Source organism: Pipistrellus hanaki (assembly GCF_964339955.1).
Source record: "Pipistrellus hanaki genome assembly, chromosome: 20".
NCBI lineage: Eukaryota > Metazoa > Chordata > Mammalia > Chiroptera > Vespertilionidae > Pipistrellus > Pipistrellus hanaki.
Window position 1 is genome coordinate 9,918,403 of NC_140522.1, and position 19,429 is coordinate 9,937,831.

Here is a 19,429-nt window from a genome sequence, read left to right on the forward strand (position 1 = left end):
TTTTATAGGTCTTTTGTTCCCCATTACAATTCTAAAAGTTTACTATTTAAATTTCATGGCTATACAATGATTATGATGCAAGAAAATATTAAACTTACTGATTTAACTTTGGGCAATTAATCATAAATTATTTAATGTCTTATCTCCTTGTTACTTGAAGCATCTAAAATGTAATAGCTATTTTATCTTTTTTATATATTTCTAGCATTTCTCACCCTGGACAAATATTTAAAAGAACACTTTATATTTAAGTGGATTTGTGAACTCATCTAAATAAATTAATTTACAATAAGAATGAGATAATGAAGGTCTACTATTTCTTTTGGTTGTTGTTAATCCTCACCTGAGGATATTTTCCTATTGTAGAGAGAGTGGATGGGAGTGGTAGAGACAAGAGACAAATTGTGGTACATGCCCTTGACCAGAATGGAACATGGGGCCCTTCTATCCATTGAGCCAAACTGGCCAGGGCATCTACTATTTCTTATAGCAAGGGTAGAACATTACTTTCCACAGTTAATTCATGCACGGGTGGCATCCGACCGGCCTGGCTCCAATCTGGGTGGATTGGGGCTGGGGTTGTTGGGAGGAGGAGGTTGGGAGGCTGGCAAGCTGGCTGGCTTGCCCTTATTGGGCCTGATGAGGGATGGGTCAGCTGGGGGAAAGGGCCCCAGGCATTTGGCAAGCAGGCCCTGCCCCTGATTGGGGTTGGAGGGTCAATTGGGGGTGGGGCCAGCTATGGGGAGGGACTGTGAGTGGTAGGCCAGCCAGACCCACCCCTGAATGGGGTGGGAGATGCCGATTGGGGGCCAGCAGCTTGGGGGAGGGCCATGGGTGGTTGGTCGGCTGGCCCTGATCCTGATGGAGTGTGGGAAGGCCCATCTTGGGTGGGGCTGAGCTGGGGAGGGGCTGCAGGCCAATCAGGGTGGTGGGGGCCACTGGCGGTGTGGCCAGCTTGAAGAAGGGGTGCAGGAGGTTGGCCAGCCAGCCCTGCCCCCTATTGGGGTGGGTAGTATAATCAGGGGCAGGTGGCTGGGGGGTGGTAATGGTTGGAAGCCAGCTCTTGATCAGGATGGGAAAATCCGATTAGGGGCAGGCCAGAAGTGGGGAGGGGTTGCAAGGTTGCCCAGCTGGCCCCATGCCCTGATCGCCATTTTGCTGGCCACAAAGGGTGTCATAGTGACCAGCCATTATGGTCATGATGACAATTACGGTCGCTGGCTTTTTATATATATAGATTCTTATTGTAAATGTACCTAGCTCCTCGGTCTAGTCTCTGTTTCCCAATCATGGACTAGTTTCTCTGAACCAACCTGTCAATCACTCTGTCTTTCCAAACACTTTTGGCCATACTAACAACTACTACAATTCCTGACTGGTGAAGGCTACAGCTTTCAAACAATTGCTGACTAATGTTTACAAAATTCCTAAACCAGACTGCGAGGGTGCCACAAGCCAGAGACAAAATACATTTCTATTTCCATTTCTAAGGATAACAAAAAATACAGATAAAAACCACATGCAAATTCTCCTTAAGGGTTTTTAAATTAAGAATGTAATGAACTGAATCTAATAATATCATTAGAGGCATATAATTTTGTGTGCTTTTTTAAATCCTATATTTCACTTTGCAGATATATAATTAAAAGGTAATAAAAATCACATTACATAGATTTGCAAAAGATGCAGTTAGTAGATTAAGTAAATTGTTTTTTATTGATGTAGTAGAGGCCTAATGCATGAAGATTCATGCAAGAATGGGCCTTCATTCTGGCCAGAGCAAGCATCCCTCCCTACCCCAGGCCGTCTGGCGCCGGCATATACAAATTAACCTGCCACCTTTGCTGGGTTAATTTGCATACTCACCCCTGATCAGCTGGCTGCTGGGCGTTGCGAAGGTATGCTCAATTTGCATCTTACTTTTTTATTAGTGTAGATGACAGAAAGTAGCATTTAAATATTTGTTGTATGGGATGCTTTGGAATTGTGTTAGTCTTTTTAAATTTCCATATACATTATATACAGTTGTATGTATTATGTGCTTAATCTACAAATTATCTCTATCACCAGTGTGAGTTGATGTTAACGTTTTCCACGTTAGTGAAATTAAAATGATATATGGAGCATAAGCATGAACATATGTGAATATGTGTACTTGGGTTTAATTTACTGCTCACTATAGAGAGTTACTGGTAGCTTGTTTTTAAAACTGATGTGTTGTTCACACAGACACACACAGAAAGTACCATTCTCTAAAGGAGCAGGGACAGACGATTCCATGACCCTCTCTTCTGGGTCATGCCTCGTGTGATTGGCAGCCAGACTGGCCCACTGTGAAACCCAGCGCTTGCTTCCAGATGTAGTGGTGCCTTCCTAAGGGAGAAAACAAGGGAACATGACAATGCAGTCTGGCCAAACCTGATTCTCATGGAAGAGAATTCCAGTTAGTCACATTAACCTGTCAATACTTAAACCTCAGATTCCTATATTATCTTTGATTAAATTTCCTCATCATATATAATAAAAGGCTAATATGCAAATCAACTGAACAGTGGTTGCTATGACGTGCAGTGACCACAAGGGGGCAGATGCTCAACGCAGGAGCTGCCCCCTGGTAGTCAGTGTGCTCCCCCAAGGGGAGCACCACTCAACCAGAAGACAGGCTCACAGCTGGCAAGTGCAGCCGTGGTGGCAGGAGCCTCTCCCATCTGCTCGGCAGCGCTAAGGATGTCCTACTGCCTTGTCAGACATCCCTGAGGGCTCCCGGGCTGCAAGAGGGTGCAGGCCTGGTGGAAGGATCCGCCCCCCCCCCCCCCCCCCGCCCAGTGCACAAACTTCATGCACTGGGCCTCTAGTCTACTATAAAATGCAGCTTCTCTGGGTACCCCTTTTAATGACAACATTTTATTATTGCTGTGCATGTAGTATAGTTCAACATTTGAAAGACTCACAATGGTGCTAATATAAACTCTGGAGCTTAATGTTTATGCTGCTAGGTGTATGATCAGAGCTCTGTGACTCTAACAGGCGAGTTAGCTCTATTCCAGTCTTTGGAGCAGGAGTCTAAAGGTCTATTCCTAAGCTGTTCTCTAGCCTTCTTCATGTTTCTAGGAATCAGACTGCTTCCAGAGCCTCAAAGAGTATTAAATCCTCCAGGTCTTGTCTTCGGGGATTTCAAACCAAACCCAAACCTTGACACTTCTTTCTAGAACACTTTAAGGATAGAAATTACTTGACCTTGAAGAATTTTCCTATAATTGATCTGAACCTAAACCTGTCCATGTTTAGATCTACTCTTAAAGCAGTGCTCTTTGAACCCTCGTGGTCAAGTGTGAGATGGAATTTAATTCATGATGTGGTTCCAGAGACTTATGGACAGAGAATGGCAATTCTTCACACCAGCACCATCGAGGCATTTAATATGGAAACGCTAGGGAGTGTGGGAAAAGATGGTTTCCTCTCTTAAAGTCTAAGCCAAGGCTTCATATTGAAACTGGAATGACAACTAAGGAATAGGAAGCTGTGACTGAAAATGTATTTTAAATTATTCAAAATGACATTTTATTAAAAGTGCCAGATTCACTGTATGAAGGACAGGCTAGAAACTGCTGAAGTAAATATCTCATATAAACTCTCTATATATGATTTCAAACTCTATACATTTATAAGCCCTATACATTGAAATAGAAAGTATACATAATCACATATGGAGCTGAAGGAATTCTTGCTGAGCCTCTGAATTCCCTTTCAAGAGTTTGTGGTAACCACCCACCATTCTGGTCCTGAAAGAAGCACCTCAGCCATTCACAGCCTGCTGGGATACCCAGAATACAGTGCACCCAGGGGCACACACTGCTGTAGGACAGTCCGTGAACAGGTTCCAGTGGCCTGTTTAGGAAACTCCTTCACTGTGATCCCGGAGCCAGCAGCTGGATTCCTGGTCAGGGCACATGCCCGGGTTGTGGGCTCGATGCCTAGTGTGGGGCGTGCAGGAAGCAGCCGATCAATGATTCCCTCTCATCATTGATATTTCTACCTCTTTCTCCCTCTCTGAAATCACTACAATTATATTTAAAAACAAACAAAAAAAACATTTTAAATGATGGAGATTCACATCTGTGCGTGTAAGAAGTGAAGCCGAGGGCGAGATGGTACCTCCGCGCGGTGAAACCCAGGCGTGCCCAGCGGCTTCCGGTCCTCCATCAGCACTGCGGCAGAGCTGAGGGCCCAGTCTTTGATCAGGTCTTTCTGCTTCTCATTGATCACAGGCCTGTTATAATCCTGACTGTCATCCACTCCAAACACCTGGGGGAGAAGAACGTTTTATAAATGAAAAGTCAGGTTAATATGTGAATGTTTTCGGTAACTTCAGGGGCAAATAAAAATATTCTACATTAATTTCAATCATGCAAGCAAACTTGTTTAATGACAAGGTAACATCCATGTGGAGAGAAAGCTGGGCAGTAACTGGGCAGTGGCAGCTCACATACGTGATTTTCTGAATGTTTAGCAAATGTACTGCTTGCTAATAAGAAATATTCAGAGTGTTACACATCATAAAAGATGTTATGAACACTGTACTAATGCAAAGTTAAAAAACATATCATTTCCTCTTGCTCCAGTTTGTGTCTGTTCTATTATTGTTGAGAAGTATGTTGGGAAACTATAAATGCATGATGGATTTTATGTGTTCCTTCCCTCACAAATGTTGAACATTTACATACATGAGTTGAATGTATGCACATAACTAAGTTCCCAAATAACGGACTTTATCGTATGATCTCTGTACAGGGTGTAGCATGATTATCAAACTACATGCACCTAAAATCACTCACAGGCCTTTGCCTGAAATGCAGTTTATCACACAGATTACAGATTTTGAATAAGCAAGTTGTCTCTGGTGGACACTTTTGAAATATTCTAAATACAGAGACCAACAATCATGTGCTTTTAAAGGCAGGACCTGGGTCTTATTCATTTCCTGGCTCATAATAGGCTCTGGTTTTGCCAAAGAGACTGAAGAAACGTTAACTACATCAACTGGAATATTCCATAGGCTCTACTGTGCTCTCAATGCTTATTGTCTGCAGAAATGCGTGGTGGCCCTGATTGCACAATCAAGAAAAATATCCTTGTGAATTAACACTTTGTAGAAAGGCGCTTCAGAATATAACGAAGGAGAAGCAATTCTGCTTTAAAAGGGGAAAATGCCTATAAGGTAATTTCTAAAAAACTGTGTGATGATCAGACAAAAAATCTCTCTGATAAGTTCTCAAGTTCACATTGACTAAGGCAGATGGCAGATTTTCAAAATGACTAAAATTGGGAATTTTACCACTAGATGGCCTTGTTACCTAGTATTTAATTCAAATGTAACTTTAGTTTCAAGAACTGCTCAGTATTCAAATTATTTTTGCTTTAATAGCGGTTGGTAACCTAGGTCGGTGAACACACAATACAGCATTCAGATGATGCATTATAGATTGTACACCTGAAACCTATATAATGTTATTAACCGTCATCCCAATAGATTCAATAGAATACAAAAAGAACAAATTGTATGTTATCACATTTAGATCAAATAGGAACTTTAATAACACATGGAAGCACATATACAGAAGGGACAAACCTGCTTCATCTCGCTAAACATTGGAATTTGTTTAACAACAAGCAGGAAAGAACACTAAGTATATTTTTCTATGTGCTCTGCCTCTGACCCCACTTGAGCAGAAGGCAAATCAGAGCTACTCAAGTTATCTGGGCTGCCTTAAAATTTTCTAACTCAAGTCACTGAACTCCCAATTTACTGGTCTATCTCCATATTTTTATCATTACAACTAGAAAAAAATCCAACTCAAGATGGAAAGTGGAAGATAAACATAGCCATGTGCGATGATTACCTGCATGTTGGACTTCATTGGCATGTTAACTTACAAGTTACCTCAATTTTCTGATTTGCTGATTTTAATTCTAATCATACACAAGATGGATTTCCAAAACTTGACTTCTCAAACATCTAAGCACCAGCAGTTTCTAATAAAATATAATCAATCTCTCCAAATCACTTCGGATACAAAGACATAAACACAAAGTAGTAATGCTTTTAGGACAGGAGTGGAGTTGCATAGAGAGTTATCAGATGACATTCTACAGATTCCCTTTAATGCACTGAGATGCTGTACACATATCTGTCAGAGAAGTAACTTTTATTTATTTTCCAGACAAGTGGAAAGTACCACTGCCTGGGGGAAGCAGCCTTAAAAGCCCATCCTCATATTATTGCAAGCACTTTGAGAAATTAATGATAGCAATGCATAGCCAGCTGGAAATTCGTATCATCATTTCTGTGTGAAGGTATAAAAACATCCATTTGTGACAACTTGCCTGAGAAAGCAAAGAAGACCTCAAAAGCTAACACTGTCTACATACTTTAAGGGCATTACACTTCTAACTGCATTTTAAAAATTCAGAATTAGCCGAGACCGGTTTGGCTCAATGGATAGAGCGTCGGCTTGGGGACTGAAGGGACCCGGGTTCGATTCCGGTCAAGGGCATGTACGTTGGTTGCAGGCATATCCCCAGTAGGGGGTGTGCAAGAGGCAGCTGATCGATGACTCTCTCTCATCGATGTTTCTAACTCTCTATCTCTCTCTCTTCCTCTCTGTACAAAATCAATAAAATATATTTTTTTTAAAAATTCAGAATTCAGTGGAATAAATGGCTCTGAATACTTAACATAGAATTTGTATTACCTATGTGTAGTCAATTTTTAAATTTAAAATGTAGACAAAATTGTTAGAAAAAAAGGGAGCTCAGAATGGAGGCAGGAGAGATGTTTTATAACTTATCATGGTAGCAAGTGCTCAGAGCAGAATGCTACTCACAATAGTCAGAAGGCAATACAATCCAAATGTCCATCAACAAATGAGTGAGTAAATAAATGCACACAATGACACATTATTTCGTCACAAAAAGGAATGAAGAGCTGACACACGCTGTCATGGATGAACCTTGAACATATGATGCTGAGTGGAATAGCCAGTCACAAAGGGCCCATGTTGCACGGTTCTATTTCTATGTCCAGAATAAGCCAACTCTTCACCCAGAAAGCAGACTAGGGGTTGCCAGGGGCAGAGAGAGGGAAGGTCGGGAAGTGATTGCCTAATGGGAGTGAGATTTATTCTGGCGGCGATTAAAATGCCCTGAAATTAGACACTGCTGAGGATTGCACAACCTTGTGAATGTACTAAAAGCCACTGAACTGTACACTCAAGTGGCTAAAATGGTGAATGTTATGCGAATTTTCCCTCAATTTTTTTTAAAAAAAGGCACCATCTGGCTTTATTCTTCCTTTTACTTCTATTGAATGAAAAACATGGTCTCCAAATGTTTGCCCTCTCCGAATCCATCCCGTGTCTTTGATTCCCCCATTCCCTGGGGGTTACAGCCCCAATCTCTTCCTTTCCCATCACTGCTCAGCATTCTTTTTCTGTTAGACCCTTCTTCCTATCTTCAGATGATGCTCACGGCTGATGATCCTATAGTTAACATGTCCAGACTCCCTCCTTTTCATGGCTCATTTCCTTGTCACACATTCCTTCCTTTCATCCCTAAAATCTGGCAGCTCATCTCTCCCCTCTTCTTGCCAAGAAGATCCTTCGTGCTGAGTCATCGGTGAGGAGTTACTAGAAACTCAACCGCATTGTTAGTTTCCTACCAATCCAGGCGCTTCTCCTAAAACTTGCATATTCTGACACAACCTACACTCTTTTGTACCTTTCATACTATGAGAAGCTGAGTGTACACAGGATTTCAACCAGACATTTTAACCAGTTCCTTTAGGATCAAGATACAAAGTAGTTTTAGAATACAGGATAACCTGTTCGTGGAGGTCTGGTGAGATCGGATCGATCCATAAGTTCGTCAAAATAAATTAGCTAAGATAAAGCTAACCACATATGCATATTAATAAAAACAAAAAAGCATAGCAAAGTTTTCTTCTCATTCATATGGAATGTAAAAAAAAAAAATCAGATAAAAATAAAAAGATGCTGAGTGTCTACTACACGCCAGGCATTGTTCTAGTACAAGAAATACAGAAGTGATCAAGACAAATAAGATCTTTCTAGAAAGGAGAAAATAAACCAGCTAGTGATTTCAGAGAGGCAGGGAGGGGAAGAGAGGGATAGAAACATCCACGATGAGAGAGGATCATTGATCGGCTGCCTCCTGCACACCCCACACTGGGGATCAAGCCTGCACCCCGGACCATGTGCCCTGACTAAGAATCGAACTGTGACCACCAGGTACATAGGTTGATGCTCAATCACTGACCCACACCGGCTGGGTGCCCAGATAAAAATATCTGAAAAATCACTTAGTGCATAGGGGCCAAGGAAAAAGATGAGAATAAAAGAAAGAAAAACCAAGCTGCCAGAATTTAGCTTTTCACAAGCACTGTTTGCCCTGGCCCATTAACTCAGACTATTTCTGGACGGAAAGGAAGGAAGACAAAGATGAAGCTCAACTTGAAGAGCTGCCTGCTTCCAGGGTCCTCTCTCACTGTCCAGGCTCCTGTCTCACCTCCTGCGCCGTCAGCCCCGCCCACAGCGCATTTTGTCTGAATGGACCAGGAGGGGCCGCTGTCCACCCAGCTGACCGTTATCCGTGGTCCCCGGGCCCCGGCTCAGATCTGGCCTCACATCTGCTGTCAGCTTCAGGGCTTGGAACATCCGCATCCCACACCCCTCCCACCTGGACCTGGGTCCCAGCACTGACTTCCTCGGGCTGCCTGACTCGCTGCTGTCCATGTGCCTTTATTCTGTGTCTGCTCTAGTTAGTCCTCCTGGTACTGGATTCCTTCTTCTCTACCAGCTGCTGCCTCAGAACCAGCACCGAGCGACAAGGCCCACGCGGGGTGGGAATGCACTAGTCAGAGGAGTGGATGCTGCCGCGATGGACAGGAGTCAAATCTCAGCACAGGGAAGTGTCTGCAAGAACTGCTCTATGGTATGAAACTTATAGAAAACAGAAATACCCCCTCTCCCTAAAGACAGAGCCTAATGACCACTTTTTTCCTTGCTTATTTGATATTTAGCTTTCTGTGCTCTCTCTGTTTTTCTCACTTAGCGCAGAAGCCTAGGAAGCAGCTCTGACCAGTCTCCCAGCAGCCTCTGTTTGGAGGGAGAGGTGGGGAGGGGAAAGAAGCTGGTACTACTGATGCTACGACGGTTCTCTAGCTGTCACAGGGAGGTGGGGAGATCACTCCTACTGGGGAAGATGCTGTAATTACCTTTCATCCAGCAGTCAACAGCACTTGCTCTTAGCGCAAATCCACGTAAGCTTAGATGTAAAACTCAAGAGATCTTTATAGAGCATAGGCATTTGCGTTAATACTACAAGAGGGAGTATTTGGGGACAGTGCATAAAACAGGATTATCTACTGATAAACACACAGCACAGAAATAGCAACCAAAATGCCGTAGTCCCATAACCTGGCGCTGGGGAATAGCTCACTCACTACCATTTAACTACAACCAGCACAGAAAAACAAACATGTGGCATTTCAGCGTGGTCCTCTCTATTTTTTTAAAATATATTTTTATTGAATTCAGAGAGGAAGGAAGAGGGAGAGATAGAAACATCAATGAAGAGAACCATTGATCCACTGCCTCTTGCACGCCCCACACTGGGGATTGAGCCTGCAACTCAGGCATGTGCCCTGACCAGGAATCAAACCATGACCTCCTGGTTCATTGGTTGATGCTCAACCACTGAGCCACGCTGGCCGGGCTTGGTCATCTCTTTAAAGATCCTTTCTTAAACTGTAGGCCACTTCTTCCAAGGTAAGATGCTAATCCAGGTTCTTCTTTACACCCAGGAATACAATGCATTGTGGGAAAATTGAAAAGACATTCAGTGCTTATCATTCCTAACACCGGTGTATTATGCGACACTGTTATTCACTTTTTTAAAAATTGTTTCTGGTCCCAAGATGCTATTTCTTTTATTCTTCTGTTTGGTCTTTTTTGGGCTCCTTTGTTCACATTTATTCCTTTGACTAGTGTTGGTGTAGCCAAGAATTTCATGTTTTACATTCTTTCTAGGTAAATGCATCTATTATTTTGCATTCAGCTACTCTCTAGTAATTCCCAAATCAGCCCAGACCTCTTACCTACAACTGAGACATTTATATTCAACTAAATGTTGGCCATGTCAGCAGCTTTTTAATTGCTTCTCTGCTTTGGGCCTTTCCAATTTTTAATCCATTCTTCACACCCCTGAGGTGATTATATCATCACTGCCCTACTTAGCAGTTTTCAATGCCTCCCCTCTGCCTTCAGCATGAAAAGCCTGGAGTCCTCACTGGAAAACACACGAGCCGTCAAGATCTAGTCCAAGCTCCACTCTCTAAAGGGAATACGGTCCTCTGAACTCGTCCCCCAGCCTCCGTGCTTCTGGACACGTCTCCACATATGGAAACCCTGCTCAGACATGTGTGCGATGGGATTAATTCTACCTGCTTCAACATGAGATCAGTTGGCATTTCAATTCAAGTTTTATGGAGAACGGATAAAATGCCTGGCACCAGCAGTCATGGAGTTTGTAATGGTGTGTGTGTGTGTGTGTGTGTGTGTGTGTGATGAGGGAATGAGGAAGTGAATAAACAGAGTTATCAAAGACATGTTTAACCTGAGAGTCCTTCTTGGAGCTATTGGTACCCTTCCTCCAACAGATTATGTCCATCACCGCAATCATCGGACTCTCTTTACTCATGTTTTTACTTGTGTAGTTCTATCCCTCTGCATACAACTTCTTAGAAAATTGAAAATCTCTTCTAACACAAAGCCTGGCGCACAGATGGTTTTGAATAAAGATGGCTACTAAAGCAGCCCTCACACGATGGAGAGAAAAAGGAAGGAGACTAAATAGAAGTCTTCAGGACCAAACAAACTCAGGGGGACAGAGCCCAAGGCCCAACGTCCATCCCATAGACCCCCCTTCAAAGGGAGAGAAATGGACGGCAGAGCTTCTTCAGCCATTTGATGCCTCTAGTTCAGGGGTCTTCAAACTTTTTAAAGTGGGGGCCAGATCACGGTCCCTCAGAGAGCTGGAGGGCCGGACTATATGAACTACTAATTCCTACTGTAACACCTCGGCTGCACTCACTGCCCAAAAAACCTGGCGGGCCGGATCAGACTCCTCTGCGGGCCGCATGTGGCCCGCGGGCCGTAGTTTGAAGACCCCTGCTCTAGTTACTCCTCCAGCGTTCTTGAGCTTGATTCTGGCTCTTCTTGGTTTTTGTTTGCTCCACACGCATCCGTTACTTCTTCCTCCTCAGACACTTGATGCCCGAATCTCTGCTTTTTTGTTGCCAGAGCCTGACTAGTGGGCCTGGATTTGCCTGCTGGCTGTAACCAGGGCTGCCAGCATCTCAGCCTTTCCTTTGGTCCTCACGAGCTAGTGCAGGGACTCTTCCTCACCCCCACCCTTACCGCCTCAGCTCTGTTTTCTGCTTCAAGCAAACTAAGAATGACTGTGAATTACCTACTCAGACACACAGTGCCACGACTCCCTTAAATGAAGGGATATCCTGCTTTAAAATCTTGCTTTTCTTGCCCTAGCCAAATTGCTTCAGTGGATAGAGCATTGGCCTGCAGACTGAAGGGTTCCGGGTTCGATTCTGGTCAAGGTCATGTACCTTGGTTGCAGGCTCCTCCCAGCTGGGACCCTGCTCAGGGCGCATGCAGGGGCAACCAATTGGCATGTTTCTCTCGCATCAATGTTTCTCTGTCTTTCCCTCTCTCTTCCACACTCTCTAAAAATCAATGGAAAGATATCCTCAAGTGAGGATTAAAAAATAAATAAAGAAAATAAAATCTTGCTTTTCTTTCTCTGTCTACAGTGTGGCCATATAATTTGTCATTGAAACCAAGGCTTATCCTGGCTGGTGTGGCTCAGTTGGCTGGGTATCTTCCCGTGCACCAAAAGGTTGTTGGAGGTCAGGGCACAATAATCTGATATTTTTATTGTTGTTTAAAGTGTTACAGGTCTCCTTCCCCCCTCCCTCACCCGGCCACTCCTACCCTCAAGGGTAAGCCCCCACTCCCCCCAGTGTCTGTGTCCATTGGTCATGCTAATATGCATGCATACAAGTCCTTTGGTTGACCTCTAACCCTCCCCCATCCCTGCCTTCTCCCTGAGGTTGGAAGGTCTGCTCAGTGTCACCTTGTCTCTGGATCAATTTTTGTTCATCAGTTTATGCTGATCATTATATCTGACATATGAGTGAGATCATGCGGTATTTATTGTTCTCTGACTGGCTTATTTCACTTAACATAATGCTCTTCATCTCCATCGATGCTGTTGCAAATGGTAAAAGTTCCTTCTTTTTTATAGCAGGGTAGTATTCCATTGTGTGGATGTACCACAGTTTTCTAATCCACTCATCTGCTGACGGGCATCTAGGCTGCTACCAAATCTCAGCTATGGTGAATTGTGCTGCTATGAACATAAGGGTGCATATGTCCTTTCTGATTGGTGTTTCCAGTTTCTTGGAATATAGTCCTAGAAATGGGATCACTGGGTCAAAAGGGAGTTCCATTTTTAACTTTTTGAGGAGACTCCATACTGTTCTCCACAGTAGCTGCACCAGTCTGCATTCCCACCAGCAGTGCACGAGGGTTCCTTTTTATCCACATCCTCGCCAAAAAACCTGAATTTTAAAACTTCTTACCTTACTCTTTTTTTAAAAACCTATTCTTTTATTTTCTATCAGACAATATTTTAAATATCAATGTACTTGTCCTCATAGGGGGAAATGATGAACTTTAAAATAATAGGAAAGAAACGTCATTATCAGTTCCCAATGATAAAAACAATCCCAAATCCCAAGGAGTCATTTTCTATGCTCAGACTGCGTCCTTAGGCTTCTTTTAATCTAATAAAACTGGCTCATCTGGTTCTTAAGTGTCACACCTCTATTATCAACAACAACAGCTCTTACATCACATCCATCTCCTGGACTGTTGGGTCTCCATCTCAATAGTAAAAGACATGGAGCATGTGCTCCTTAATAAATGCAAGCTTAGAAATTACATACCTGCTCCAGGGCACCTAGAGAACCCACGCCAACATGGAAATAAAAACTGTAAAAACTGTAAAATTGAAAGTAGACATAAGTGGCCCGGCCGGTGTGGCTCAGTGATTGAGCGTCTACCTATGACCAAGAGGTCACAGTCTGATTTCCAGTCAGGGCTCATGTGTGGGTTGCAGGCTCGATCCCCAGGAAGGGGGCATGCAGGAGGCAGCCAATCAATGCTTCTCTCTCAACATGGATATTTTTTTTTCTCTCTCCGCCTTCTTCTCTGAAATCAATAAAAATATATTTTTAAAAAATAATAAAAATAAACATAAATGCTCTGGATCTTTCTGGGACCACTGAAGGACCACCCTGTAAACTCATCATTTAAACTAGTGCACTGGTTGGCAAACTCATTAGTCAAAAGAGCCAAATGTCATCAGTACAACGATTGAAATTTCTTTGGAGAGCCAAATTTTTTAAACTTAAACAACTTCTAACGCCACTTCTTCAAAACAGACTCGCCCAGGCCGTGGTATTTTGTGGAAGAGCCACACTCAATGGGCCAAAGAGCCGCATGTGGGTTGAGAGCCGCAGTTTGCCGACCACGGAACTAGTGCATCTCAGGTTAACGAGCATACGAACACCTGGAGATCTTGCTCTCAAAGCAGATCCGGGTCAGTGGGTGCGGAATGGGCCTGAGAGGCTGTATTTCTAAGAAGCTTTCAAATGATGCGAATGCAGTTCACACTCTGAGTAACAGAAATTTAAGGAGAGACCAAGCACTGGCCAAACTTAGGCTGCTCTCTGCCAGGGAGTAAAATAAACAGCCGATTACAAAGTCAACTTTACACACCAAGAGCAAAATTGAGGAAAACTACTTTTTAAGCCATACAACAATCACTGGGCACATTAACCAAGGACGTGAAAACAGATCTGAGAAGTAAATAATCACCATGGCTGGGCAGACCGTCGCTCAGCTCAAAGTGCCACAAACAAACGGATTTCGTTTTCACACTTTTTCTCTATCACCAAAGACAGAAATGAAAAGACATTAAGAAATTAAGAAAAAGAACAAAAGTGATTAAAACATGTATTTTCATCTGCTTCCAACATGAAATAGTAGGCAAGAAACCTGTGATTAACTATTATCAGTTAACAATTATGTTTGCATCAACAGAGTCATAGCAATATGGGTTTTTTTTGTGTTTCTTTTTTAATAGCTTTTTTTTTTTAGTTTTTAAATGTATGCAAAATGAGAATGGCCAAAGTATACTATTTAAAAACACTATCTTGCCGAAACCAGTTTGGCTCAGTGGATAGAGCGTTGGCCTGCGGACTGAAAGGTCCCGGGTTCGATTCCGGGCAAGGGCATGTACCTTGGTTGCGGGCACACCCTCAGTAGGTGTGCTGATCGATGATTCTCTCTCATCGATGTTTTAACTCTCTATCCCTCTCCCTTCCTCTCTTTAAAAAATTCAATAAAATATATTAAAAAATAAAATAAAATAAAATAAAATAAAATCCCTATCTTAAATGTAATCAATTGTAACAGGTCCCGACAGTTTAAATGTAAGGACTTTACCTATGAAACTCAGGCAAATTCAGAACATAGGCAGAATAAAATCAGAAAGCATGTGGTCTTACTGCTAGTCTTCCAGTTTCCCTAACAAATCCTATGGTTCATACCATGGCCTGCATGAGACCGTCTCATGCTGACTCTCCAGTAATTTCCGCCAGGCAAATCCACCCCCGAACACTAGCATCATCCCCACATTTCAGTTATTTACCTTGTCAATCATTTTTCTTGCTTCCACCTCCTCACTGTTGGGATTCTCTAACTCAATGGTATAAGTACCCTTGTCACTTTGGTCATCATCATTATCCTTTTCAGAAGCAGCAGGGGGCGCTTGGTTTTTTAACATTTTATCCATCTCCTGGCTCGGTCTGTGCCCGAGACTCCCTGAACTTCTTAACAAGGCAGCTGGTAGGAAGGGGACTGGCACGGCGGGCTCCTCTGAGTTCTGCTTTACCAATTTCCCATGTGGAACACCATGCCCCCCTCTGCGGTGCGCAGAGCTAGTCTGTAAAGACAAAGAAACCACTTTGGCGTCTGCTGCTGGAGACTGGGGTTTTGTAAGTGTTGTGAGTGGTGTGCAGTGAGTCGTTCCCTCACATGACTCCCGCACTCTGAGGAAGGGAACGGGGCCTTCTCCTGCTGGGACTGTCTTCATCAGAGAATGCAACCAGAAAGGCGGTTTGACTTACGACAGCCTGATCCTGGATCCTGTCCGAGGCCAGGGCCTTCTGCAGCTTTTTCTGCTCCGAATGGTGGCGCCTTAGCTGCTCCTCCAGCGTGGCCCGTTTGCTACAGCGCCTGTGCGCCCCAGCGTTCTCGGAATCGCTCTGGGTGCCATCGTCGTGCTTATTTCCTGGACACAAAAAAGAAACGGCATGACAGAGAAGGAGAAAGCCCCCGGAGACAGTGAGAAGCACGCACAAAGGTGTCGTTTGTCTCGCCCCCTTGGCCATTCAATCCGAAGTCATATGTTCTTCCCTCCACTGCAGAGCTTCCATTCGAATTTCACCAACCAACAATGGGGTCCTGTATGAGCGACTGAATAGGACTGTCTTTCTCTAAATTTTAACGTTAGGATGATGCATCAATGCCTTAGCACAGTGGTCGGCAAAATTCATTAGTCAACAGAGCCGCAGTTTGCCGGCCACTGCCTTAGCAGATAAGCAATGTGACAGCATCCACGATAGTTTGTAATTATAACATTAATGAACATGAATCCTACCTTCAAACCAGACACTTTATTTAAGCAGTCATAAATATGTTTCTGCCGAAACTGGTTTATCTCAATGGACAGAGCGTTGGCTTGGGGACTGAAGAGACCCGGGTTCGATTCCGGTCAAGGGCATGTACCTTGGTTGTGGGCATATCCCCAGTAGGGGGTGTGCAAGAGGCAACTGATCGATGACTCTCTCTCATCGATGTTTCTAACTCTCTATCTCTCTCCCTTCCTCTCTGTACAAAATCAATAAAATATATTTTAAAAATATATATATGTTTCTAGAACTAGTGAGGAAGATACAGGAAAAGGGTGATTCTACTGAAATGCTTATCCTTACATAGGAACAGAGAATACAAATGCCATAAAAAATGTGATGAATCTTAACTTTTGATGATATATACTACATACCTAAGTATAGCATCTTTATAGTTTCCACCAATTACTGTACAATTATTTACAAACATCTTTTCAGCTACAAGAATTTTTGAAAATCTGCATTTTGAGCTCTAAACTCTGGTGGCTTCCGAATTAAACAAAGCATGCTAAAGGCCTATCTATAAAATCCTATATAAGTCTAACACCTACGGGGCAAATGGCGTGGTACTAAATATAACCATATAAAAGTGTATCTGCACCACAAAGCATACAGTTTAGTTAGAATATATTGGAATTTTGAAATATCAAAATGTAAAACTATGACAAGTCAAGTAATACTTGGCTTTTCACCGATTTAGAATTCTTATTACCTAAATAAGAATATTACAACAATCAAATAAGTATTCTATACATGGCATAAAATTATTAGAAAGTCAAGAGTTATTCTATGCATGTTCAAGATCGACTCTTCAATGAGGGCTTTTAGAAGCTATAAATGAATCTATCAACCAGGTGTATTCCAAAGTTTCCAGGACTAAATCTGATTTTTAAATTGTCCTGGGCCACAAATGTAATCGGAATACAACTTGCTGACTAATATGGCGCCAAAGAAGATGGTGAGCAGCACTGAGGACTTGGAGATTGGGAGGGACGACACCCATATGTCCCAGGAGAAAGTTGAGTGTCAAATGCATGGCTGGTTCTACTAAATTAGAAGCTACTGGTTGGTGCTAGTGATTGAACACAAGAGGACTAGCTGTAAAAATGTGGTGCATAAACGCAGCAAGAAGACTCCAGAGGGTGAAGAAAATGGGAAAGGGAGGCTCATGGAGTTAGCAAGACCAAAAAGAGCAGTCTGGGGAACTCGCCCAGCGCAGGGAAGCCGAGTCATAGAAACCTCAGATATGACAACAAATATGAAACTTTCTTCCAACTAGTAACTATTCAAAATGCAATCTTAAAAGAGAACACACACTTGTTTAATTAGCAGACTCCCCGTCTCAGATAATTAAGCTACGAAGTCGGGATAGCAGATGGAATGTGAAAACACCCATAAATAAATAAAAAATAAAAAATCCCACCACTTCAAATACAAAAGCTCATTAAAACATGACCTTTTCCAACCTAACTCACTGTTGCAATTGGATATATTGAAAAGAAATCCAGTTTGTACGAACTGGATTTTACTGAACGCCAATATTTCCTGCATAATGAAAACAATATTTTTACGAAGTTTAGTTCTTATACCAACATATAAAATTTGACACGTGAGTGGTGTCAGGCCCTTTGAGTATCTTCTCTTTAAATTATAGCTTCAAATTTCTTTCTTTTTAAAAAATATGTTTTTATTGATTTTAGAGAGCAAGGAAGGGAAAGAGATAGGGAGAGAGAGAAACATGGATGTGAGAGGAACATCGGTTGGCTGCTTCCTGCATGCCCCCTACTAGGGATTAAGGCCGCAACCTGGGCACGTGCCCCTGTTCGGGAGTTGAACCGATGACCACTTGGCTCAACCACTGAGCCACCCTGGCAGGGCTAAAATGTCTATTTGAATGTGTAGGTCAGCCATTTTTTTTTTTTTTTTGGAAAGTTTATTCTTTCTCTTATATTTCTCAGTGTCACACGGGGTGAACATCTGAGCAGAACTGCCATCTCTGTTTTCACTCAACAAGAGAAGCACCAGGGACCGCCCCCCCCATAGGTTTCTTCCTGCCTGTCTTGTCTGTCCTTGACTGTGCCTGACTAAGCGAACTGTCCCTTTAAGGAGCTGTGGCCGAGAAGCAGCAGCTCTCCTAAAGGGTGAAAGTGTAGGGGCTTTGAGAACATTCTTGGCCGCACTGTCCCAAAGCGCATGCACTTACTCTTGCAGGAGCACAGCTGTTTTGTTTTGTGTGTTTTTTGTTTTGGTTTTGTTTTGCCTACTTTCAAGTTTCTGGCTGATCTAAACAGTTGCTGCAAGCTTAGTGAATATAAAATTATTACTGTTTGCTGTCATTCCATGTATTTGGACAGAGTTTAGGTATATAGGTTTGATGCCTAAAATGTGGAAAACCTTTATCTAACAATGGCAGCTCTGACTTTGGGGAAAATCAAATGTCATTTGTAAGAATGTCTGGAGTAATGAAACGGGTCTATCTTAGACCAAACTGAGTTATATGCAGAGAGATTTTTTAGATGGCTTGTAGAACGGTATGAAGGCAAAGCCAGTAGAAGAGCTCTGAGCAATGACAACATACCTAAATATGTGTCTACCTAAAAATCAGTTTCCAGGGGTGGTAGTATTAATTGTATAATTTCTGGTAAGGTTTTGAAACATGTAATTGTTAATCCATGGATATAGGATGACTGTGGGCATTGATGCCTCTATTTGGAATTAGGCTTGTTCGAGAGCAGAGAATGTCTTAAAACGATGGATAATATAACAGCAAAGCCGAAACCGGTTTAGCTCAGTGGATAGAGCATCAGCTTGCAAACTGAAAAGTCCCAGGTTAGATTCCGGTCAAGGGCATGTACCTTGGTTTCGGGCACATCCCCAGTAGGAGGTGTGCAAGAGGCAGCTGATTGATGATTCTCTCTCATCGATGTTTCTAACTCTCTATCCTTCTCTCTTCCATTCTGTAAAAAAAATCAATAAAATATATTTAAAAAAAAATAAAACAGAGCAAATTAAAAATAAAATAAAAAAAACACAGCAAATACAGAAAATAGTGATAGTGATAATGACTAAAAAGCAGTTACAATAAAAGGGTATTTTTTTTAAACGGTAGCTTTTAAAAGGATCTTTAGCTCACTTTTTATGTATTTATTAAGAGTGGCTTTAAAAAAATGATGTTATTTCTAAGTTTTTAAGGTTTTTGCTACCTTTTACATTATACAAGGATATCAATATTATTTATCCAAATCATAAAAATGGTCAGTTTACAAATTGGTAGCTTTTATCTGTAAGCTGAACCTATACATTCACATATAGATCTCTACTGTGTATTTAATATTACACAGTAGAAGTAAAGGATAACAGTCACATATCAGATGACTGCATATAATTATAATTAAATATAGCAATAGGCCCAACAAAGATTTAGGTAATCTCACCATCTCACTGTCTTGAAATATCTTAGAAGCAAATCAGAAATAGGTACTTCATCACCTGACCAGATTCCCAGGGCATAAAGTA

At 42.3% G+C, this 19,429-nt stretch overlaps 1 protein-coding gene and 1 long non-coding RNA gene across 6 annotated transcripts in view; both read right to left on the minus strand.

Moving 5' to 3' along the window:
- The window catches only part of LOC311614275, a 198,951-nt gene that overhangs the window by 30,064 nt on the left and 149,458 nt on the right, over nucleotides 1–19,429 (minus strand). The window lies entirely within an intron of this gene.
- CEP170 (centrosomal protein 170) overlaps nucleotides 1–19,429 on the minus strand; it is an 89,803-nt gene that overhangs the window by 28,476 nt on the left and 41,898 nt on the right. For 3 of the 5 annotated variants that reach the window (XM_084868842.1, XM_084868841.1, XM_084868840.1), the window contains exons 9-11: nucleotides 15,350–15,513; nucleotides 4,156–4,305; nucleotides 2,247–2,373 (exon numbers count right to left, since the gene is read on the minus strand). In XM_084868842.1, the coding sequence (XP_084724968.1) occupies nucleotides 2,247–2,373; nucleotides 4,156–4,305; nucleotides 15,350–15,513 (441 nt within the window). Of the gene's footprint in view, nucleotides 1–2,246; nucleotides 2,374–4,155; nucleotides 4,306–14,871; nucleotides 15,166–15,349; nucleotides 15,514–19,429 lie in introns of all 5 variants that reach the window. The other 2 variants (XM_084868839.1, XM_084868838.1) reach the window with 1 other exon arrangement.